Raw genomic sequence first — 26841 nt, 5'->3', positions numbered from 1 at the left:
GAGCGATTACTTGTGGTGAAAATCTCCTTTAATGAAAAAGATCTCTGTTTTCACATGAAAAACACAGTAACTCTGAAACAAGACATTAAGGTTGCTCTTATGCACATCTAGCTAGACCTTGAATACAATCCACCCACTAATTCATCAATAATCGTCCCACGCACTTCTGTTGTAAGAATTCTTTGATTTCCCCTGTTCTTTTTCAATTAAAATGCATACATAAAGCAACTCAAGTCTCTACAGTTATGCATCATATATGGTGGAGTTCACTGGGTCAAGAGTGCAGTATGTTTTGTGGTATGCTGTGACAAGACTGTAACAGGATTGCTCCAGTGAGACAGGTCATCATAAACTACTGTAGAATTCACACTTGCTCACTGCACTGTGATGCCTGTGTCTCTGGTGGGCAAAGTCAAAGTCCTTTCAGTATTCAGTCTGGCAGCATCGCCAAGTTCCTTGTCAAAACTGTCGAACAGTGAATCTCGACCAGACTCTATGATCACATTAGCAGAAAGACTGGTTCTTACATCTAGGACAAAGGGCGCGCCAGCACCACAGTTGCATGTGTGCCACAGGAGATCCTTCTAATAAAGCATGCAGTCAGAACTGCCTTGCAGCAGTTATGAAATGCAAAGGGCCAGAGAGCTGTTGCTGAAAGGAAACATTAGTTTATTTCTGACAAATGGTACATCTTTAGCAGCAGTCAGCGATGTGTGTCATCCAGAGTTGGCCCCAGCTGTCTCATTTGACATTGCCTGCAGGAGTACGCGTGTCAAGTGTGATTTTCAGACAAGTGGGGTCAAACCGTCAATTCTCCAGACTGAAGACGGTGACAGATAATTGCTTGCAGCTTTACTTTGTAAACTTTCAGAGCATGGAGCTGAAATATTATGTTAATTCAGACAGAGCAATTAGGAGACACAGTAATCTAATATTAGCTCAGAGGGAAACCACTATGTGATGACAAATTATATGATTCATTGTCCACAGTGGAACCATAAATTTATCTTTTCACTGTGATGAGGGAGGAGGAGTACTGCAAATGCTCTACTGCCCCTCAGCAATATGCTTTAACATATAAAATTTTCAAAATCAGCGGTTTTGGATTATTTGAAGACGTTAAATACAATAAACTGATGGTTGCTTTGACTGCATGAGATAAATTTAAAAATTTCCCAAACTCAAAAGGGCCTGGGCATTGTTCCATTATCAAAACATTGTTTAATTATAGCTGACAAATGGACGGTGGTTTAACAAATCACTGAGGTTTTCTGCCTCTCTCCCACAGTGCCTACAACAGTACAGATGCAGTGTATGAGACCACTTCTTTTCCCCTTTGAGACACTTTATTAATTAATGAGACACTGCTAAGAGGCATGTGTCTATCTCCTCTCAGCTGGTTTCCTCAGAGAAAATCAATGTGCCATTTGAGCTGTCAATAAATCTCTCCTGCCACACAAGGGTTGATTTCCCAGAGACCTCTGTATCAAATACTTCATACAGTGTGCAGAAAGACAAGGTAAAGTGTCAGGTGATGAGACAGCATCCCCATACAGACGGACTAAGATCACAGGACATGTGTCAAAGATTACCCAGCCACATCTAATGCTGCTTAAAGGAATAATACACTGTTTCAAATACAGGTACAAAGCAAACAAACAAACAAAAAACCCTGACCAATACAGTGATGTGGGACAGGCCGCTTTACACTTGTATGGCTGTTTTACACTACAGTTGCATTTTACCTGATGGTGACCCGTCTTCACAAAGCTCTTCCAAACCCCTCATCAGGCTGGGCTCAGCATTAACCTTTAGCAACTAAAATTTTCACAATTTATTTACCACTGCAGGAATTAAAGAATTTCCCCCCAGGGATTAATAAAGGAATTCTGATTCTGATTTTGAAACAATAAATAATAAAAAAAATAAAATCAGCGGAGCATTCCTTTAGTTCATCCAGAGTCAATGCGTCATTCCCATAGATTATCGTCCATGAATGCAGAACTTAAAAGATTTAAAACCAAAAGGAGTTTTTCTTCAAGCAGACGTCACACACTACATGTTTGGAGAGAAGATGTTCTTTGAGGGGAAGTGAGTTATGTGCAGAAATAAAAAAGAAGGCTTTGCTTGTCTTTGACTGAACATAACTCTTGCAGCGAAATGCTTTAAGTGAGATAAGGCTCAGTCAGTGTTTCATGTTGCCATTATAAAACATAAGAATGGGCTGAAAAGACTCAGCTGCAATCTTTTCTCTTCTTTGTCTGTTGGAAAACAAATATATATTTAACATCTCGCAGACACACTGCCACAGTGGCACACAGTGTTCTGTCATTTATCTAACATTTCAGTGATGCTGGTGGTCATGACCAGTGGCGTAAGTGAGGACAAAGTGTAAGGTGACAGAAACACGAGACACCTTGTATGAGCATGCATCAGCACAGATGCTATTCTTGGAAATTTGCGAATATGCTTTCAGCTCACACGTTGAACAAAAAATGTGACATACTGTGGTAATCATGTGTTAATGAAGTCTTAAATGAATATGAAACAGTGGTTGAGGTAGATGACAGTCTCCATCTCATCACCACATTCACCATAAACCAGTTTACTTCATTTTAATTAGAATCCCTAACTTCAAAGTATTTTTCCTTTCCTTTTTAAGAAGAAAATACATCAGAAGGATTTCTGTATTGGCTTTGACTTGATCCACCATCTGCCATTCAGAAACCTTCTGAAAATATTCAGTGTATTTGTTCTGGAAAGAGTCTGCTTCCTGTTTTGTGTTATACAGTAATCCTCTAGATTTCCGCCACAAAACCCAGTCTGGTGGCAAAACACTGTAAAAACGATGTGAGTGAAGGCCATTTTCTTGCAGTTAAAATGCTATGAGTTGCAACTTGACCACTACAAAAGAGAACTCATTAAAGCCATTTTCCTGTGTAGTGAGGTACCGCTGAACTCCACAGTAATGACTGTGATCTGTGACCCACCAGCTGTGCCAGCCTTTGCTGCTTTGTTCCTAAATGAAAAATCTACTTATAGGACAGCTTCACCATTTAGGCACCTTGAGAACTATCTATCTATCTAAGTCTTTTGAACAAAATGACATAATTGGCAATAATGTTGCTATAAATGACTGTTCCAAACAGACAGTTTATGTTTGACTGATCACGCTTTAGGTTAAGAAAAGCATTTATTTTTGGGCTCAGAGATTTATCACCTGAATCTGTTGTTTCCTTCAGCTCTACAGGGCATATTAACGTCTTCCAGCTCACCGCTTCAGTTTTACAGAGCAAAACTTTCCTGTTTTGGTTCAGTCTCTCTGTTCTCATCATGCTGCTCTCAGCAGCAGCTGGCAGCTGTTTTTACTGAAAAGGTTTTAATAAACCCACTGTAATTTAGAGTATGCCACAGTCTTTATGTTAGAGAAATGTTAGTAGTCTTATCTAAACTTAACATACGCAAAACTGAGTTATTTGATTATTAAAGATGATTGCACCCCAGTTAAAACAAAATGTGGGGACTGCACAAGTGCCACTGTTCATAAATAGGACCAAAAGCCCAGATGGTGCATTTTGGATATAGCTCATACCATATAATACTGATGGAATACACACAGATGTTTCACTGCCGTTTGCCTTGTGTGGCCTTTCGACAGCCCAAATCCAAGAGATAGTACCCAATTCCATTGCAATCCAGCTTTTCTACATCCATAAGAAGACATTAAATAGAACAGTTGGTGCTTCAGCATCTGCAGTGCTGAAATCTCTCCCAGTACCGTCTTACTGCTTGGCCTACTGGAAATTAGTTGAGCCGATGAAAAAAGATTGGAGAGGTTTTGAAGCCAAAGGGAACTTTGACTCCCTAAGGACAGGAAATGAGAGACAGGTGACAGTAGGGTGAGTGAAAAATAGGACACAGATTGGTAGCTGTGAAACGGTGTGGTTAAAGACATTATGTGTGATTTAGCAGCCCAGTATATAACCACAGCACTGCTCTTTCTTGCACACAGTGCCTGCAGGCCCCCACTTAAGACCACAGCTTCCCACTATCATCTCCAAAGTGGCCTATATTTTACAAGGACGTTTTTTTAAAGAAAGTTATTCATCAAGATCCCCATATAACTTGCAACTGTTGTATACTGCACAAATCATACGACCATGATCTATTCTACTGGAGCAATTCCAAGTTTTTTTTGTCAAAAGATTATATGGCTGAAATATATTTGAAGAATAAAGAAACAGTAAAAAAAAAAAACTAAACTAAAAATATTTTACTGGAATACTATAAATATTAAAGTTTAAATATTTAACATTCACTGCCACTAGATACCACACTAGACCACCAGACCAAAGCAGATATGCATGCTGTTTATGCAATAAAGTTGAAAACAACAACAACAACAAAAAACAAAAAAGAAAGCAGCATCTGGACACACAAATCTCACAATATTGATCGCTGAACAAATGTATGTAAAACATGATTCTGATACTACACCCTAATCCTCACCTCAAATGGATTTCAGAAACAATTTTTATGCACTGTTTAGCAGTAATACGAGAAAGTTTCTTAGCAGGTTGCCATGTTGAAACAAGAACAGAAAGAAACTCACTTGCTCTAATGTGATGCACAGCGATCACGGCAACCAAAACCAAAAACTGAGAAACTCAAATTACAACACACTCATAGGCATTACCTCACTATATCTTTATAGCAAATATTTCCTTGCTGCTATAATCTTGTTTAAAATATCACGTATTTAACCTTTGAATAATCTCATTCAAGATCTAATAGGAGTTTATATTGTTCAGTGATGTAACACGTGATATGCTGTCAAAATACTGTCTTGTGAAAGATCCTTTATTCTGGAAGTTGTGTAAATCTGTGTACCAGCAGGTATTAGCAACTTAGAATTACTGATACCATTGCTACTAACTCAGAAAATCACAAGGTCCATGTTAACATCACAGCAGATTGTGTGTGTACAGTTTATTAAGCAGGCCAGAGATTGTTTCCTAATCTCGAATGGACATTCTTTAAATTCTGTCCATGTCTCACTTCACAAGTCACATAGTCAGCAAGTGTTCCAGCACAAAAGACTGTGATTAAGCTCCTTGTGAAAACTCCTCATCAACCTGCTCAGAAAATTAATTGTTTTTCATGGCTAATTCAAAAGTACATTAGCATAAATTGACAGCTGCAGTGTTCCATACGCATACATAAAATTGGGAGTTCATCCTCCGGTCGGGCATGATCCTGGAGATAGAGCCACGGTTAACTCGCGGAGGTCAGCTCAAGGAACAGACCCCTGTCGGAGTGAACGCAGCAGTGAACTGCAGCCTCAGCAGCATGGCTGACACGGGCTTTTTGTGTCTGTTAGCAGAATTAAACAATCCCCCGAGACATAACATCAACACACACACAAGGTCCCTTCTGAATATTCAATTAGCCCTACAAGTACTGTGAGAAGCTAAACAGGTTTGTCTGAAATCAGTCACACCCTGATAGCCATGAGCACACAGCTCTCGAGGTTAAAGCAAAATAAAATAAAACAAAATAAACTGATAAAATTTTAATAAATTTGATAAATTGTGACCCCTGAGTGTGCTACACATTGCTCTGTAGATAGAAACACAGCTTTGTTATTACTATCAGGACAAGAGTCTGTGTTCAGGACTTATGTTGAGGCCATCTGCAGAGAACTGAGGGTCTGTTAAATGTTAATAAAACCAAAAACAGCCAAATGTCCATGAAAAATGACTCTGACTCATGGAAACGCATAGATGTTTCACTGCAGTAGCCATGCATAGCCTACTGACAACCCAAACCCAAGAGATAGTACTCAATTTCATTGCCAACCAATTTCCCCAATTCCATAAAAAGATATTATGCTCCTACATGGTGCAATGTGGACAGGAAACTCTAAGAAGAGACAGCAGCTACACTGCAAGAATACTCTAACATTTGTTGACAAAAGACAAAGGGAAGCTTGGGAAATACAAACCTCTATGAAGAATGACTTGTACTGAAATTCGCACATCCTTCTCCTTTGTGATCCTTCACAAAGTCACAACAGTAATTGCACCAGGGAACCCAACAAATTTAAGTGTGAACAAACTCCCATCAAGGAATCATGGCATATTGATTTTCCTGTTAGATGTCGACTGTTGCTCAGAGAAAGGGAGAGCACATCACACCCAGACTGTGACTGAACAGTCTTGTTAATTTGATCCTTGTGTCTTATATCATCTCCTCTAATCCAGAGAGAGTGAGGGCAATAACTGTTCACAATAAAAGGTCAGTTTTGCATAAGTCTGAGCTGAAAAATACCAATCCGGCAACTGGTAAGGGGCTTGTAAAATTTCAGGAGAGACACACAGAAATAGAGAGAGAGAGAGAGAGAGAGAGAAGCTGAACTCTGAATACAGATTAGGGAGGAATAGGTCTGTGAGATAAACAACACAATCAAGCAGAAAGGCAGAAAGCCCAACACATCTCGTAAAGAGTACTTTTGTGCTGAGAGGATTGTGTCTTAATTAGAGTCTCCCTTTGAATGATTTGAGACAACTTGCATCTGCAAAGAGACAGGCGTTCATTTCCCAGGGCTAAAACTAATAGCTCATGAAGAGATATTCTCTAATCACAATCCCATAGCAAATGTAATAGGATGACATGTCCCAAACAACATACTGAAATATTTAATAACCTGAGCATGCCATCAGATGTTTCATCACCTTCATTCATCTGTTCAGCACAGCCTCTTGAGGAGTAATGACTTCGCCCATGATTTTTATTCTAATATTACAATACAAAGGCAATCAAGTATAACAGTTCTTTACCAAATTACACCATTTCACCTTTTACTGTACATTTGATTAAAAAAGTGACCTCTTCTCATCTTACTTCTGGATGAAACATAATGGCACTGATATAATGACTACAGCTGCACTTACAAAGTGGTGCTTTACTTAGTGCATTAAAGTTAACATGCTCACAATGCCAACATCATGATTTTGATGAAGTACAATGAAGCAGGTATAGGCTCACCATCTCACACTGGCATGTTACCATGCTAACAGCTGTTCAGGCTGTTAGTAATTCATTTTTGCAGGTATGATGTCATAAGATTTCAAGGAGTCTGGGATCAACAAATTGATTGCAGTTCATCCTGAATTTCATTTCAGCCTCACGCTAGCAAAAGCAGATAAGCCTGGAAATCAACAAAGTCATTAGGATTCATCAGAGAGGAACCATGGATGTCTGTAAAAAGTCTCATGACAATCCATTTAGTCTCTGTTGAGATATTTCAGTAGGAAGCAAAAATGAGGCCCAATGGACTGACAACCAGACAGATAGATAGAATTCTGCTTGCTTAATTGTAATATGCACTTATATAAATAGTGAACTTTCTCTACCACAAGCTTTGCTCCATAGGTGTTATATCATGCATTTGAAATAAGGTCGAATGCCAACGTAATTTGGCCACATTAGCACAGCAACTTCGCCAGGTGTCATCCACCTGACAACCCACAATCATGCAGCATTCTACATCTAATAAAGGCATAAGAGTTTGTAGTCATCAAAGTAAATAGAGGTTGCAAGAGCAATCAACATGGGCTGACAAGCAGAAATGCGTTTTTGAGTTGATGTCCTTTTGGGATGCTTCCCATTTATCTTGACTGTCAAGTAAAGAGGACATGATAATTAAAGGTGAACAATTCAGCGGATGTTTCTCTGTGCTTGGCCACCACACAGTGCCATATAATGAAAACTCATAGTGCAGAAGCTAGCTGGGTGGTGGATGTGGAAGTGTGTGGATGTGTGTAGTGGGCATTTTAGGTGGGGCATTCATCTTGTTAATATCTGTCTGTGACAATGGAATTCGAGGCAAGAATAAATATGTAACATCTGTCCATTTCATACATTTGGACATTTAAAAATACAGAGGCCAAGATATTAACAATTAGGGAAAACATCAAGAATTGTTTCACGAGTTTGTAAAATCTCAAGGGATAAGCATTTGGTGATACAATATAATTAAAAATAATTCATTTTTTTCTCTTATTTATGACTCTCCAAGTACAAATTATAATCTTTTAGAGAGTAAAAGTGTTTGAAGTTGATATATTTGTGTTAATCTGAATGGTGCTTAATGTACAAACATTTCATGCAGCACACTGGCTTCTTGCCCTGAAATAAGGAGACACTTAAATGTACAGATACCTCCCTCTGCTGGAAGAAGGCATGAATGCACTCCTTAAACTGCAAATTCAATTTAAAGAGAAATTTCAAATAGACAAAAACAAATAAATAATAGAAATAAATAAATACCAAAGATCCCAACTGCTACAATATTGATGCGTCATATAGTACAAGGTGTGACACCCGCCAAGAGCGAACCTACATCAAAATTGTGCTATTGGTGGCTACTGGTGCTATTAAACATTTGACATATACAATTTGTAAAATACTTGCTTCACTTCACATGAAATAATTCCATATATTTATGACAATGAGCAACTCTTAATTACTGACTGCTGAACAAACTCCTGTTCATCGACAGGTGACAGCAAAATGTTTGGGGATGTTAGATTTATTTCTGTATAATTTAATTTATTCTAGCAATGTTTTGGCATTAGATGTTTTACAGCAATCATTAAGCATAAACTATCCTTAATAAGTAAACATCTATTAACATCTACAGGCATGTGTTGATATAAATTCTCACCTCAACCTACTATTCACTCCTCCAAAGCTTAAAAAGCATTTAAAACAAAGTTCACCCCTCATAAAAAAACAAAATATTGCATCAAAACATTAACAATCAAAATTTAACAAACTATTTTTTGCTACCGAGACAGCAACATACAAGTGTGACTTTGATAAAAATCTTGTTGTCCATTTTCCATAAAAAATTTATTTGTTTTAAATAATTCTTATATAATGCTTTTGGCACTAAAGCACCCTTTGGCCTTTAGTACTCAGGTAATCAGTGGGTTAGAACTGGTCTAAAAATAAACACCTCAGTGAGCCAATGGAAATATTTTATTGTCAAAATTTGAACATCAATTGTACTTTGTGACAAAAAGGTACATTTTTAAATAAAAGCTGTTTGGCAAAGTTCTATTCAGTAGTTAGCTATATGAAGTGACTTAACACTGAGGCAAATTAAGTAGCCAACACTTAGCAGTTAGATCAAGATAATAGCACTTCTGATAATATGGAAATGTCAAACCAAAGGTCTAACACAAATACATCCTAGACGGCTGAGGACACTTCACGAGAGACTGCAGCAGAACAATTCCCCGTTTCCTCAACAGGCCGGGACAAGTGCAATACCACACAAATACAGAGCATTGCTACCTCTCCCAACCTGCACAGAAAGGGATCACTTCTGAAAGATTCATTTTAGCTCTATGATCAGTTTTGCATGGATTTGCACAGCAGTACAGTAAAAAGCTGAAAGCAAACCAGCAAAACTAACCAGAGACCTATGTGCACGGGTTACGTCAGCAGTTTTCCGAGATGAAACACGCATCTAGAAGTACTTTAAGTGCTCATACTGCAGTAGAATTTTATAAAACTACCTGCACTATAAGCACTTTAATACTACTGAAACCTGACTTTACCTTATTAACAGAGCTGAGTGACCAGCATGAAGTAAGAAACAAGTCAAAAAGAGGATTCAGATGGAAACACAGGCCACCATCAGTTTTGCATAGATTTGCACAACTTATTTCTTCTTGCAGCGCAACTATGCAAAACTAACAGAGAACTGCAACAATTTAAAGTATGAATGTATACATACACTGAAAATACACATACACAAAAGATACAGTGAAGATGAAAGTCCCAGCTCCTTATGCCAGAAGGAGCACTTAGGGCAGTAGGTGCTAGTCTACTTCACTATCTGCACTAGATGCACCTTAGCATAAGCACTAGTGGAAGTTATGCTGAATACCCGTTTAACAATGATTTGTCTCAACGGCAAAGTGGCATGGGGAAAAAAACTATATAAATCGTAATAAGTAAATCTGCATCATTTTGTCTGTATTTTAATGGACACCACAATACAAAGCAAAGGGTAAAACTTTCAGCAACACACAGATTTCATGCACATCTGAATTATGCAATGTGATTAACGGTGACCGGATGCATGATGCCTAACAAATAAAGCATATTTGAGAAAAGGGGACAAGTTCCAGGCACAATTGCTTCACCCAGGAACAGTGGGGCTCCAAACCTCACAGCAGGATGGAGAGGAGGTTCTGCCAGATGTGTATTCACATGAGCATTTTGATTCAGTCTATCCTGGACGAGTTGTGTCTGAACAAGTGACATCCTTTAGTCACCATTATCAGAATAGTGGTGAAAGTGCCTTCACTGCAGTAGATTTTATAAAACTACCTGCACTGTAAGCACTTTGACACTACAGTGACATAAAATTGTTCAAGATGAGTTTTCATTCACAGAATGAAATCATGGTATCTTTCAGTCCACAATGAGATGCTCTCCAGAGACGATGTGTACAGGGGTCTGCAAGAATAAATGAGACATGGCATCAAGACAGTGTCAGCACCTTCAATTCAGGGCTGAAATCAATGATTTTAATTATCAATTAAAGGAAATTTTGTAATTATAGTGTAAAGAAAATGCGAAAAAACTGTTAGTTTTCAGTTTGCAGAGACAAGTGATGTCTTGGAAATGTTTTCTTGTTCTAAATGCAAATTTCACATGTAATAATTTTCAGGAATAAGCACAACAACTCTGCATTTGACAAATTTAAATCAGGTCATGTCAGGCATGAATGTCTGATGAAAGATTAATAATTCATAGGAATTATTGTGGATAAATTATCAGCTGGCTAAACAGATGAATCACTATCAGGCCTTCAAACTGGCGGTGAAAAGTGCATTGTATGCCAACTGAGTCTTTGATCTCCAAACAGAATGACCCTTGTTAGACTAGACCTGTATTGTAATCTCTACCAAGGAGGTTGTGTTTACAGTGCGGTTTTGTCTGCTAGCTTTCACAAAAGGCTATGTGCACATTTATATATTAAAAACTGACTTCTTGATCACAGCGACTGAATTTAAACTTCGTTCGTTTTGCAAGACATCTTTAGCTTCCTTGGAACACCTCATTCACAACATTAAACTGACACGCCAATTGTTAAACGATGCTGCTACGTTTGTTGGCGTTTCGGCTTAACGTCGACCTACAAAAAAGGTATAAAAAAATCTATCATCTTATCAGGGATTAGAAAACTGACTGATTCACAATTTCGTACATTTATCCCTGCACCAGGGCCTAAAATTCCGTCGGCTGAGGTACCCTACCACCCGCCAAATTGCCTATTAAATTAATGTGCATGGATGCCAGCATGGATGCAAATAATAATCCAAAAAACTTTTTGTCGTAAAAACACTAGTGAATCCACGGGCGGAGGGGGAGGCATACGAGAGAAACGACCACATGCCTAAATATCTTCACAACAAAGTTCAAAGGGAGACCTGAGTGTGAACCAGGACTGCTAAGGGATAGCAAAACTTGCGCTCTATTCACACAGCTTTACCCCTCCCCCATACGCTAACATGGCGCCCAGGAGTCCGCATTTTGAGCGTTTTAAAAAAAATCTTCCTCTCCCACCGACTGAATAACAATATAAGTGTGGCTAAATTGGCAACCTTACAAAATATGTGCACTCAACACTGCAATCAGGTGGCATGTGAATTGTGCGCTCATTATTACTAGGCGCACCAAGCGTATGATACCAGCTACTACAAACTTAAGTCAGAAGCCAGCACACAACAAGCTAGTAGTATCCGAGGGCTCCATCAAAACAGTTCAATGCAAGCATGTGCTAGCCAAACAGGCTAACGCGTGTAGCCTGTGAGTACGGTTGGCTTTCACAAAAGCTGTTATCGGATAAGGATGGAAAATAGAACAGAACGGTTTTATTAAACATGGTATTCTGGCAATTACATTACGTTAAAAAGGCACACAAGTCTGCAGGCTAATGTTGGCTAACACCCCGCATCCACTTCAGACCACTGCATTCTCTTATCTTAGCCAACTTAGCTGCTTCAATATAACCTACTCATACAGTCTAACACATCCACATTTGTTCCCGAATTGTTGTACACCCAACATTTCCGCTTAGGCACACATAACACGGCCAGTCAAGCCAATGTCAATAATAAAACTTAACGATATCTTCTCGTTGGTATGTTAGCATTAGCAGCTAGCTAACTATGCAGCTCGCGGGATAGCAAAGGCGCGCGGCCTGCTTCAACCGCATGTGCTGCTGCTTTGTTCTGGAGGCACTTTTTAAGTGTATACCACAGCGCAGAAATCGACTTAAAACTTAAAATTCTATCAACATGTGGCCGACAACTGGAGTACACGTATCTCTAACTTGTAGCTACTCGCGAAGTGTGTAACGGATAATTTTCACGACTGAGTATCACTTCCCGAGGTACCGACTTAAGGTGCAGCAGCAACACATGCTTTTCAAATCTCCCTCATTCTCCAACCATGGAGGAGAGGTTGCCATGCGCCTCTTACAACATTGTTTTCAAACGCGGAGACTGACCATTAAAACGTCTTTTCCTTAATGTTAACGTGAAATTGTGGCTCCCATGTCGCATAAAATGCCGAGTATTTCACTTTCATTCCGTTTACCGCACCTCCCGTAAGGCTAACAACAGGTTTCTTGCCAATAACATGCGCGTAATAAGACACTACCTTCTAAAAATCCACCATCTTCACTCACTTGTACAGACTTACCGTTTACTCACACTGTTTCAGAGGAATCTGCAAAACTGAGAAAAGAACAGACTTCACAAAACGAGTAACAGCTAGGGCGTAAAATCCAAAAAACACAACCATGTGCTGCTATTATGATTTGCTAGGAGTTTGAGCTTCGTAGTAAGATTGCGAAAGTGGCGCGAGTACACTCGAGGTTTAACCATGTGGTGAATGAAGGGCGGCTCCCAGCCAGCGTAGCTAAACCCCAACTCCTTCATTAGCATAAATCAACTACTTCCTCTCCAGTGCGACTCTCAAGTTTCACCACTTGATTTAGATGTTGGTAAACATGCACAGGAAGTGAAATATATAAATTCCTAACTTATTCAGTATTAGAAAGACCCCCCCCCCACTCAACAAAAAAACATAGAAAAAATAACAACAACAACAAAAAATATTATAGGTCAGTATTACAGGCAACATCAACAGAGGAGTCGACGTCCATAGAGTTTGTTAGAACCTGATTTTTCAGTATGTTTTTTCTGCGAACTGTTCAGACAAAATGTCTTATTAGTTTGGATAAACAGTAGAAATAAATATGCACTGTCATTCTAACGAAAAATCATTTACTCAAATCATTTGTTTGTATTAAGTCACGATGCAAGTAGGCCAACTTAATTCTGTTTACCACATCATATTTATTAATCTTTCAAATAAGATTGATATGAATTCGGGTATAGACTTACTAACTACACACCATTCGAAGTTTTTGTATAACAACAGAAAGTTGAATTAATCAAAAAGTAATAATTACTAATTATTAATATTTTTTTTAAAGGAAGAGATGTACGTGTATCTCTTCCTTTATACAGACTCCTTTATACTTTATTCAGATGCCCCATGAATGAAACAAAAATATTGGCTTAATGTGCCTGAATTATTAACGTCTGAGTCATCACAGAATTTAGATAGAAATTGAAAATAAAAATAATAATACATAAATAAGTAATAACTCGATGCCTTTGTGTTTTAATTTGCTCATTCAACCTTCTGTTGAAAAGTTTGTTTTTTCATTTGATACTGTTGGTAATAATAGCCTATACCTAACTAAATACAGGATGCATATTAAGAGAACATAACCAGGAGTCCATAGTGCCGAAAATGTAAGAGGATCAGAATGTTAATGATATAACTAAAAGAGGAACAAATGAAAAAGCTACTTTACCTGAATTCTCATGTACTGTACACTCAAACAAAAGAAAAAAATAGTGAACACACATATATTATTTGTATGGAATCATAGCATGCTCACAGACATACGCACAGAAATACAACTAGCTACATCCTCTTTAAATGCATGTATGTCTTCATCATTTTAATGTCATTTTGGATCATCATTATTGTCATTTCTATCAACATTTTCCAACAAAATTTTACAGCACAGTCTCAAATACCATTATAAAGCCAGTGCAGGTTTATTGTGCACATTGTAACCACAACTTTCTCTCTAACCCAAGGCCACATATTTTGTAGAAAAAGTTGCTGTTGTGTTATCATCAGTATGAAACTTAGTTTCAGTCAATACCTCGATGCACACGTGGCTATGATTACTCAGCAAAGTCTTTGATAAAAATGAATGTAACTGCCACTGACATAATTTAAAGAGTCTGTTGCCAAGGCTCCTCCCACTGAGATGGTATGAGGAGTGCCCTCCCTCCAAGCAGAAATGCAGGGATTGTCTTGCTTGTGACCGTATGGTCAGTCTAGTTCACCTTTCACCTCTAGATTCAGTCATGTGTGAAGTCACACAATGGAGGCACAGAATTTGAAGTTGCCTTCCTCCTCACACAGACAGAGAATCTAAGAATATTGCACTGCAATTTAAAAACTTTTATTTTTTTATGTTCTGTTTAAATATGACAATATAAAGTGACCACAAGATTTAAAGAAACATTTCATAGATATGGATATAACATTAAACACATGTTATTCCAAAGTGATGAAAGTCCAGAATGAACTGTGATGCATTTCTGTGACATACAGTTACAGTTTTGCTTTATTTTAGTTCAGGATGAAGGCCATGTGGCGGAATGTGAGGAAATGGTGATGACATAACACTTAATATTTTCCGAAGCTGTTTATTTATCATCAGTATTTTTTGTAAGAACAGGAGTAAAGTTTTGATATAATATAACAATCCAATACAAGTATAAAGTATATACTGCAGATCAATTGAGAAACATCAGTTATATCAAGAGTATATCTTATTTTTAAATGGTCAAAATGACTTCTCACTTCTCACAAAATATAGAGGATCGGGGAATATAATTGGTCCACGGGGAAGGAACCCACATTTGAAACCAATTTCTGGAAAGAGTGTATGTGTATGTGTATTTCAACAAATTATACAAATGCCATTTTAATGTCTGACCTATCAGTAGGATTGGTGCAGTGAAATACCAAATCCACTGATAGTTCAATTTAACAAAAAAAAGGAAATATTTCTTTCACACTCAGATTTAAAGTGAGCTAGAGCTGCATATTCAGCCATCACTAACTGTATGATTTTAACCTGTGCTTTAGACCAGATAGAGTTTGTAAAGAATCTCAGGTGTAGACCCAATGATAAATCCAAGTTATTTCAAATTTAAGTTAAGTCACAGTGTGATTTCTCTTAAATGTATAGCTTCACTTATAAACCATTTTGAAGTATTAATAATTTTTGTGCAACAGTTTCACAAAAATGTAAAGATTTATAGCTTGATCTAATGAATTACAGATGTTTCCAGGGACACATAAGCCAAACTTCAAAATCAATATACTATATGCATTACAGTATGTAAAGTAAGCTTTATAGTTTGATTATGTGAATGGGATTTTTTTTATCTAAAATTGAGTATCATCTCAGTGTATGTTCCAACATTATTCATTAATCAATACATAATAAACAAAGAATAATCACACAGAATAGAAACAGTAACAAAATAACCATGTTTGGCATCCCTTTGTTCCTTGAAGATTTTATTTCTTAATTTTATTTATTTATTTGTGATAAAGGTTTTCAGCTGCAGAATCTGTATTACAATCATTCTATAATTATACTGGTGATAAAATAGTTTGTAAAAGTACTGGTTTGGTGTTATAAAATTATTTAAAAAAATTAAATTATGAAGTGATAAGTTCAAGTTCTTTATATATCTTTTTTATGTTTTAGCCATTTTTATTGCAAATTAGGCTAATTTAAACATGTGTGGTCTTTGTCTTAAAACCTGTTTAAACATTTGTTTGGTGTAAGAATCTTCTCTTAATATACATTTTCAATAACCTGTACCTAGTAATAATGGAGTTAATCACAATAATACAGCGGATAAACATTATTAAGTTACATTTTTACCATTTTTATGGTAAAGGGTATTTTTTTCCTTCAAAATTGCATTTCGTCTTTCTAATGTTTGAACCTATCCAGCTGCCATAGGTCACACTGCGTTCAGCTATGGCTGCCCTTCACGGAAGCTGTATCAATCTGCCAAAATAATCTAAAATCAACATTCCGACAAGCTACCTTTCAGTAATTTATTGTAGACTCTAACGATGACACTGAATATTCCCGTACATTATGACAATCTGTACAGCACAGCACAGCACGATGTCTGAACTTGTTTCAAGTACACCGGTTTTTATACGCCTATGTGATTTATTTTGAAAGTTAAAATGGTTGACTTCCGGTGTAGCTGTAGCGCTTCCTTTCTCCCACAGTTCACGAGGTTCTAACACACTTTACAGTCAACAACTGGTTAGCTTAAATGCAGGAAAATTAAAGGTGAGTTGAACGGCCTGATTACATGACACAGATGTGTTTAATGCGATTTATTGTACAATTTACGTGTGCCGGACACCCAGAAACTTAAGCATAAATTAACGTTATCTGCTGCCTTGAAATCACATTGCTATTCGAAAATGTGTCTGTTTCTGTCATAACCAGGATCATGAATATTTTGGCATATAACATTAAACATAGTAGAAGACATAAAAAAATCCTATCCTAAAGTCCTATATTAAAGTACTGCCAGTTAAGAATCATAAATGGAAATGAAAAGTACGTGTGTGTAATTGCACAGTTGTAACATAACTAGCCACTGAATTATTGACTGTATTATCGTCATTTGTTATTGTTGAAATCAAAACGACCACTTCCAAAACTTCCAAAACCACTTCCAAAACAAGATAAATAACCCTTTGTTGTCATATTGGCTTATTGCATACTGGGACTTGCGTGCATGATGATATTTGTTGGCAGTCTTTTAAAACTGGACTTTTGTCTTTTTAGTCTGACAGATTGATGGCTGCCTGTGTGTTGTATCGACGGGTGGCCAGGCTACGTTACCTGCCAGGCTTGAGAACGAATTCTAACCAGACTCAAGATGTTCGTGTCAAACAAGTGGATGAGACTGATGATTATGAGGGCAAGAAAGGAGTACTGCAACCCCAGGGAACCTCTCTCCAAGGAGGATACAGGCTGTATTACAACCCTAACTCATATTGTTCCATGTCTAACTCTGCAACCTCCCAGAGCCGAGCAGATAATGATGAGGACGAGTGTGTCTCCACTCTTACACCTTCCTTGTGGCAACAGAGCAATCGCTACAGTGTGAGTTGCTCGCGGCATATCTCCAGCTCAAAGAACTCACTTCTAGACTTGGATTTCAACAAAGATTCTGAACCTGAGATACTGTCAGAGTCACTGGACCACGGAAAACCCATACCGCCAGATATTAAACCAGATACACGTGCATACCTCAAATGCCGGCCAGGGTACGCGTCCACGACCCTTGACCTTACCCAGGGTCCTCACCCAATCAAATGGGAAGAGGCGATGTCGCTGCTGAACAAAGTGACTGTCTTAAAGGGCAGAATGAAACCAAGTGATGTGTCTCAATTTCTTGTGGAGCTCAGCCGTTTGCACCCAGACAGGATATCGTTAGTGAAAAGTGACCAACGCTTCATCATGCTTCTTCGATATTGTGTGGAACACCTCTGCTTCTTTACGCCCCATCAGCTGCTGGAGGTCCTGCAGTCATTTGTGTGGCTGGACATGCCCTCAACTCACACTGTACTTGCCGTATATGAGGCCGAGCTGATCAGCCGGGTTAACCAGATGAGTCTGCATCAGTTGATGTTAGCTGCTGACTTGTGGCGCTGCATTGGGAGGCAGGTTCCCCAGTTCTTACAGCACCTCTATGATTCAGTCCGTATGAACCTTGGACAGATGGGGATCCCTGAGCTGGTACAATTGTTGTATATAATGGGTGAAGGTAGGCACTGTCCAGAAGCCTTGATTCGTCCCATAGAGCAGCTTCTCATGCAACATTTACACCAACTGTACCCTGAGGAGGTTGGTACTGTATGCTTGGGGCTCTTTAAATCCCAGACTTCAATATCTGATGATGTGGTGACGCGTATTATTGACAAAGCACACTCCTTTGTGGAGGAGATGAGTGACTTTGCCTTGGTGAATGTGCTGAAATTCATGCGATTCAGCTACCAGTATCACAGGCTGTGGCTGGAGTCTTTGGAAAAGGAAGTTCCTCGACGGGCCCACCGGATGGGTGTCCAGGGACTAATGCATGTAGCGCTAGCCTGTTCAGCACTGCATTTCTGCAGTGATAAAATCTTAACGGCAGTTGCTGAAAGAGTTCCCCCGCTGGTGCAGCACTGCAGGAGTAAGGACTCAGGGAAACTTCTGTGGGCCTTTGGCACTTTAGGGTTTCTGCCAGTTCAGAGCCCAAGCTTCTATCCGAGCCTGACAAAGTCCCTGAGACAGAGGAAAGTTGAATTCCAGCGATACCCACAGCATCTCCTTACTGGTCTTCTAGGCCTGGCCTTCGTCTCTCAGTTCCCAGAGGACCTAATTGCATTAGCTTTGAGTCCTGAATTTATAAACTTTGCACTGAAATCCAAACAACTGGAGTTGAAAAAAGACTTGTTCACTTTAGATGGAACAGTGGCTATTGAGCTGCCTCAGTGGACTGGCCCACGGCTAAGCTGTGAGCTGAGAGAAGAGGTGACAGAAATGTTGTGGAAGTTTGTTCATTCAGATGTGTGCCAGAAACCAGAGGTTCAGGAGGCAGAAGCTGCTCTGCAAGATCTGCTTGGAGGAGAGAAGTTTGTATGTAAGAGGATGATTCTGCCCCACACTCGCTCCATCGACCTGGAAGTGCATCTTAAGTCTACAGGACAGCCTATACCTGTGAACCCGCCATCTGACACAGCTACGGTGTCTGCAGAGAACAGATCCTCCAAATTTTCTTCTCGTCAGGGTTGGGGGAGAATGAATCTAGGAGTAACTATAACTGATGATCTTATAGCACAGCTAACGAATACCAAAAATCCCACAAAGTCTTTGACCCCATCTCCTACATGTAAACGTGCTTCTCTTCACAGTACATGGCCTGATGAAAGTTGTAGCATGTTTGACACAGGGTTAGTCCTGACCAGTGACAGGAGAGAAGCTCTCACCAGAATCATTAGCCAAGACTCAGCCCCCCAGGACACTGAAAGCACTGTTAAACTTGCTATCCAGGTCACAACCAGGAACCAGCATTGCATCCAGTCACAGCAGTTGTTGGGCCTTCATGCCTTGAAGAGGAGGCAGTTGAAGTTGGCAGGCTACAGGGTTGTAGAGATTTATCATCAGGAATGGCTTCACATACTGAGGAAAAGCAGGTCTGAGAAGCTGGCATACCTGCACTGCAAAATCTACGACAGTCTGTAATGATCCTCTGTCCTCCGAGAAGCAAAGGAAATCACAGCAAACTCGGACTGCAATGCAAAATACATTTCTGACAAAATGCGTGACATTTCAAGACATTCTCTTGTTAAAATATGATGGAAATTAAAAGTGTATTCAACACATTACTGTCCTGGTCAGGGTGGTGGTATGATATTATACACTTTACTTAACTTTTAAACCTCCTTCAAAAAAATTTTTTATGCCTTTCAGGATCTGTAGAAGTTTAAAGAGAAACAATGTTGTGCATCTTGCCTTAATACAACTGCTGCCTCTATAAGGTTTTAACAAGAAAAAAAATACACAACTGTTTGTAAAGAAGGGCGCTTGTTGCAGGATACAGTGTCCAAATCATCCAGATGTAAAGATATGGATGATCAGGGGACAAACCTCACAAAATTAAAATGAAGTGGCAATGTTTAACAAAAGGATATATTTTCAAAAGTGTCTGGAAACCCTCAATGAAATTAACATGAAAAATACAGAAGCTACGTTTATATTACAGCTCAGCAACTCTCAATACTGTATAATCCAACACTACCGTAACTGACCGTATTATCATGCAGACACCTCCCTGAAGAGCCCAAAGGCTATTAAATGTTTAAAGCTTCACAGAAATTGAATGCATGAACAACATTTATGACAAAGTACATTCTACTGTTACTTTCTTGTGACAAACCTGATTGCAAAACATGATGTATATGGCACATAATGAAAAACTGTAAACACTGAGCATACCAAGCGACAGACTGGTCACAGCCACGCTGAATGGTAAATTAATCCTTTCACAATGGGGTAGAATTGATGTTCCCATCCGCCAAGTTGTTACAGGATGACTTTGCAGTGGAGGTCATCTGTCCGACTCTCATTCCACCACTGCAGCATGATTAGGGATGTTCACTGACGTCACAGAATTTTCATCATTATTTCTGAGAAAAAGAAATTGTCTTTTTTTTTTTCCTTTGACGTGTTATTGTTCTGTCACCTTGCACAAACATGAAGCAGTGACTGGCAGCAAAGTAGATTGCTGAACAGATACACGTTTATTGTAAGGAACTGTCAAATTCACATATTTTACGTTCATATTTTATTGTTCTGACATCCTGTGAATGTAATTCAGTTCAACAGCCCGAGGTCTGAGATGCTGCGGCCAAAACTCACCACAAGTCAGTGGTAGTTTTTCAGAGGTTTTGGCTGTTTCAAATGCATTACCACACGAGGTTCAGCTAACTGTCTGAAGTTGATTCTTGTGGTGTATTAACATGACTGGAAATCACTGGCTGCCTGGAATGAAGGTGATGTTTTAGAAAATGAGTATTTTAACATTACATTGTAGAACTAAAATCAGCAAAACAGAAATGCAAGACAAAATTGATTTTGTTTGGTTGTTTCTTATGTTTTGCTGACTGCTATATCCAAGTTCAGGAACATCTGAAAGCAGGATATCCTTGTTACTTCGTGAAGAAACAACTGTGATGAGACCTTGGGGTAAGGACACACTGGAGACACTACAGGTGTGTTATGTTTCCCTTAAAATGCTTCTCTTTCTTTCCCTCCCTCCCTCCTCATTTCCTTTGTGACCCAGAAACAAGGGTTAGTGCTTCCATTTTACCAGCCGTCCTGATACTGTAGGAAACAAAAACAACCTCAAGGGCTCCTGAAGGAAGGCAAGAAAATCCTGCAGGGAGAATTTTTCTTTTCTTTTTTTTTTTTTTTTTTTTTTAATGGCATGCCCATTACTGAAAAGACACAACTAACATTCATTTCCCCTATTTTAAAAAGGATTAAAGAAAAAAAGAATTCAGCATAAAAGCTTGCACCCCTGTACTTTGTAACTGTTTTTAAAGTAAAAAAACAAACATAATTTTGAGTAGCAGATTTTATAATTGGTTATTTGACTGAAGATTTAAATCAGACCTTTGATGTCAGTAGACGTCTGGCAGAATTCTCCTCACTTCTGTCTACTTGCCTCACTTCCTGATGTGAAACAAGTGGCACAAAGGGAGGAAAAGAAATGAGCAGAAGGAAAGACAAATTTAATCAACAATGCATCTGCCAGCATGCGTGGGAGCGCTCGATGATCCCCCAGGAGGAGCTGGAGGAAGCTGCCGGGGAAAGGGACATTTCGGTTGCTCTGTTGCCGTTTCTCCCAGATGAATGAGAAGAGAATGAAAGTTGTGCTTTGCTTACAGTTGGCCAGCAGATGGCACTCTCTACTCAGGAACATGCACATCATGTTTGACTGCTAATGATGAAATAGTTCTTTGACTCCTTGGTATTTTTATATAACATTCTCATAGTAAATCCAAGGTGTGCATCACTGTGTTTAGACAAAATGAAAAGACAAGCTTCTTAGTTTTTAAAGCTTAGAATAACATTTAAAGAAAATTCATTTTATGTCTTGTCATCATTTTCGACAACACATTGAATTTACAGACCCGACAAAAGAAACAGTACTCTGTTCTATCGCAGCATTTTATAAGATAGGAAAGAGTCAATAAATACCTCTCTTATTCTTCATAGATCTGAAAAACTATAAAAGAGAATTCGCATTTGGCCACTTTCAAGTCAGCCCCATCCCTGCAGCTATGAATTTCACACTTCTGGGTGTGCAGGAATGATGCTTTTGAAGTGGAGATGATTCAGTTTCTCATTTAGCACCATTTTCTTTGGATTCAAATGCAACTCACTGGATGGACACAATAAATCCCTTATCCATGTGCTGGAAGAAAACACTATCTCTCTCTCTCACTGATGTTGTGTCAGCTTTATTATGTTTACAGGTTGACGCTAACAAGGGCAAACATGTTTAGGGAACAGTGCGCTAGTTTCATTAGTGTGTGTGGTGTAATCGGAATGATTATTGGCTGAGATTGGCTCATTATGCTGTTATTATATATGCTGAATAATTCCAGGCAAGATGCTAAATGTTCTCTAGTTTGTTCATGTCTCATTGATGACAAGGAATTTATTAAGTAATTAACTGGCTATAAACAAAAGTAAATTACGGAGAATAATCATTAGGCTTAGACACTGTTTTCAAATGTGACCAGTATTTCACCCATTAATGGTGGAGGCTCTGGCAGAGTGAATGCTCTCTCAGTAATCCTCATCTGATTTGCATTTCAATTCTCTTGCTTTTTCAGCCTGGAAGCTAATCCGGCACAGTCTGAATGTAGGCTAAACTTGCATCAACATTTCTTAAGTTATCTCAACACAGAGATACTACTGTCTGTCTGCCATAATTCCTTTACTAGCTTATTGTGGAAACAGACAAATCCTAGTGTCACATATTCTTTAAGCATTGATGCAAGACCCCTACTTCTACTTGTCATAGAAAAATCCACTTCATAGACTTGGAGCTTGACTTGGAAGATTCACAAGTTAGCAAAACAGGCATGGATTAACCAGATACATGCAAATGATTTTTCCTGGAGGATGATGACTTGTGATCCCTGTCGCAGTGTTGCAAGACGGTGGCACGATCTGCTGCCAGTGTACCCGATGTATCACTCCCTCTCAGTGCAGCTTCCTTTCTGACCCCTTTGGTGGCATTCAATAATGTGTCTGGATCCTTGCCTTTAAGATTCCAGACACACACACACTCTGCTAAACCAACTGCTGCAGGGATGCGACTGATGGAGTGTTTGCATTCAGCACTTGTCTTTGCTGCTATTGATAGACCTTTATTAACTTAACCAGGTTCAAGATTTGCTTGCTCATTTACTGGTTTAGTACGGGACAAGCCTCAATAACACAGAGGATTTGGCTGGATTTTGATTATTCCTGTTGTATTTTTGTGTCCCGTTTGTGGAGAGGCACGTTTGCGCTATTATTCAAGCTATAGTCTCCAATAGACAGAGAAGAATGTGACCATCTAGTCACGGGTACTGATATCCTATTAAAGCACGGGACATGACACAGCAGTGGGATGCTAAAGATTTCCATTTGTGTACAAGTCTTGCTTCTTGTGATAGATTTTGTTAATTCAAGCTCTCCATAGAAACATTATCAGTTGGCCCATGAAAAGATCCATCATGACCAGAAGGCACATTAAAAAGGGAAGGCTGAACACAAACAGCAGTAATAATGATAAAATGCAACTTGGCAACTCAGTTCAGAAGTTAAGCAGAATTAAACATTTGTGAAGTAGAAGTTCCAGCAATTAAAGCATATGCTTTTGTAATAAAAAAAAAACCCTCAGTCATACTGCAGTGAATATTTTTAGCTAGCTTGTAAAAGACAAAACAGTTCTGTGTGTGTTTTCAAGCTAATTAACATTATATGTCCCAGTCACTGTGTGAGATAAGTTCAAGATGACACTTCTGCAAGCGGCATTGTGTTGCATAACCACGTGGCTCTGCCTGTACACTCATCATTTGGTCACACCAATCATTACAGCTCAAACAAGGATTGATGTAAGCTCACTAAACAGAGTGGAAGTGTACAGCACACAGTCACTGTGATACACTTCCACATTTGCAGCAAGGTGATGCCATTATAAAACTCCTCATATTCATGAAAATTCTAACTTGAATATCCAAAGTCATTTCGAGGTCAGTATTGGTTTGCAGCGTGATGATGGTAAGACATGTTTTAAAGTTATAATGTTTGAGTTTATCATTACATCATCTCATTTTCAGTTCTATTTATGGATGGTGTTATTTCAGCAAAATCCAATCTGTGTATGTGTGCACTGTAATTGCATCTCTGTATTATAGTTTCACTGCCACATGCTATTACTGGAGTCTGCCCTGCTGTGGGATTCATATTTGCTACCCATGCACAGGGCGAAACGATAGACTTACATTTCGGAAACAAATTCAGTGTCACTCAACACTGTTACTAACAATATTTAATTGAGAGGTTCCTCTCTCTAAAAATCAAACTAAAGAGGATGGCCCAGACCTGCTCTAATTGGAAAGTGTCATGAGATAACTGTTGTTGTGATTTGACACTAAATAAATACATTGAACTGAACTGAATTGAATTATTATTAATTTCTTGTAATGAGTAAAATTTGCTGCCACATACTCATGTTTTATATTTCATGTAATAACTCGAGTTTTGCTGGTATTTTAATGTTAAGCTCATCCAAAGATGATACTGCTGCAGTTATTATGGTGCAAAATGTTTCATCCAATTTTTAGATGATGAAGATTTATAAATGCATACCACCGCTCAAACTAATTCTCCAACTAATTTACTGACAATACAGAATGCTGTAAAGCAAGTACACAAATTGTTAAATAAATCCTCAAAATTCAAACCCGCTCACCATGGGAATTTCTGGATTATTCCCAATAAATCTCCACTGATGGCTATTACGCACTGAAATACAAATTATAGCGAGTGCCTTCTTCCACACTAGAATCTAATCAAGCAAACACATTTAGCCTCCAGGTTAATATCAATATGTGACTATTTTTAATGTTGGCAGTTTGAATTAGACTTTAGGACACGTGATCCTGCTTTATGACTAATGTCTGGTGTATTTATGTTATATATGTCATTTTTAGTGCTACCATAAATAGAAGTTGAAATGCCACAGAGGAGTGATGTAGCAGTTGCAACATCACAAAATGGAGCAAACATCCAACCATCAAGGTTTAATTCTGCATGTCTCCGTTTCTCTGTTCTATTTCACCTGCTTTCAGCTTTTTGGTCATCAAAGTTGTATTTCCTGCTATATGGAATTACAAAATACTGCAATTGCATTAATCAGAATTTGTCTCATGAAATTACAAAGTGCATTATGCTTTAATGGTGCACTACACAGTGATGCACAGCCTGCCCCTGAGCATGAATTAAACCTGTCCACATCAATTGCTTTTAAGCACATGGAAACCATCTTCTGCTTAGAGGGAATTTATATTTTAGTCTGTAATTGGACTCTTAGTAAGCCTGGTAGACACATTTAAAGTGATGTCCTAGCGATTGTGTAATGATTAATAAAATTATCTCAAACACTCAGAGATAAGGTATCGAGATGTGAAAGGAGAGGAAATACGTTAACAGATACACAGGCAGCACACTACTAAGTGCACAAACGCACACATGTCTGAAAACACTACACCCAGTGTTGTCTGTAAACAAATTCCGTCCGTACTGCATTATATCATCAAAAGACATGCTGGGGAAGACAGCTGATGAAAGAGCTGGAGAAATGTAAAATCTTTCCAGTGTTCCAACTTACTTTTATAAATAATTGATGAATTTTACAGTACATTCACATTGCCTTGACATTGCAAAAGATTGTGCTCTGCTGCACATTATTTTCAAACATTTCCATTTGGTGGCGAAGGGGAAAAAAGAAGATGGAGATAGTGACAGTGTACTGTATTGACTTACAGTGCAGACTTGCAGTGCAGATGGGAATTCTGCGCTTCTGAGTCACACTCACCTTATGACAAATAATGACTAATGGCCATTTTGATAGGAGTGGTGCGCAACAAGGACAGTTTTTTTTTTTTTTGTGCTACAGTGGGTGCAAAAGTGCTGCTATCAAGCTGAAAGGGACATTTGAAAAAGGTGCTCAGTTATCAAAAGGCAGAAGAGGACAGTAAATAACTGAGTCTACCAAATGCCAGGGCACACCAACAAAAACATAGTAAGGAAGCTTCACATTCAAAGGGGAGATTGAAAATAGGACCTATTTTATGTTACCCAGAAATGTCAGGTACTTAAGAATCTGCAGTTCCGAAGCTGTCTTGTACTATACAGACATATTATTTTACATAGCCAGAAATAACGAATTATACTCAATGACACTGTGGGAAGGAAGGACATTTTTTATTGTCTTCCTCCCTCACTGTGCAGCATATGAACTGTTCTAAGCCAGTGCAGGTTTCTACAGCTGTCAAAACCACATATTTAATGGATTTGACTGTAGGAAAACCCAAAGTGTGTGACCTCATTCTTGAGGATTGATGCATTATGGGACCTTCTGATCAGAAGGAGTTTTTAATAATTTCTGTCTTCATGGCTTAATGCTTATCAACGTATCCTGCTGCTGATTAGACTGCATTCCTGCTTTAATCCGGACAACTTAATTATACAGGAGATGTCAGACTTCCAAGGACGCTCTTATTCTGAGTGTGGTAATTCCAAGTGTGAATATTTGATGTCGTCATCCTCCTGTGCCATAGAAATTGTGTCTCCTGGGAGGGACAGAAGGACATACATGCAGAGTAAATGTGATTTATACATACATGCATGAATCAAATCACATGTTCAAACACTGATAATCTGAACTGAACCTATATATCCTATCCTGTCCTATGAATACAGTCAAATGAAAAAAT

At 38.6% G+C, this 26841-nt stretch overlaps 1 protein-coding gene and 1 long non-coding RNA gene across 2 annotated transcripts; one reads left to right on the top strand and one right to left on the bottom strand.

Annotated features, from left to right (window-relative positions):
• Nucleotides 1-9027: 9027 nt before the first annotated feature.
• LOC124067546 lies at nt 9028-13121 on the bottom strand. The gene is made up of 2 exons (XR_006844766.1): nt 12790-13121; nt 9028-10536 (listed from the first exon to the last, which is right to left on the bottom strand). It is a non-coding gene; the product is annotated as an uncharacterized LOC124067546 (long non-coding RNA).
• Nucleotides 13122-16446: 3325 nt separating this feature from the next.
• On the top strand, nt 16447-19665 carry LOC124067405 (FAST kinase domain-containing protein 5, mitochondrial). The gene is made up of 2 exons (XM_046404732.1): nt 16447-16570; nt 17078-19665. The coding sequence occupies exon 2, from the start codon at nt 17090-17092 to the stop codon at nt 19520-19522; it is 2433 nt and encodes an 810-aa protein (XP_046260688.1). The 5' UTR covers nt 16447-16570; nt 17078-17089; the 3' UTR covers nt 19523-19665.
• The last annotated feature ends 7176 nt before the right edge of the window (nt 19666-26841 follow it).

This window comes from Scatophagus argus, chromosome 11, assembly GCF_020382885.2.
Source record: "Scatophagus argus isolate fScaArg1 chromosome 11, fScaArg1.pri, whole genome shotgun sequence".
Classification (NCBI taxonomy): Eukaryota; Metazoa; Chordata; class Actinopteri; family Scatophagidae; genus Scatophagus; species Scatophagus argus.
This window is presented reverse-complemented; position numbering and strand designations above follow the sequence as displayed.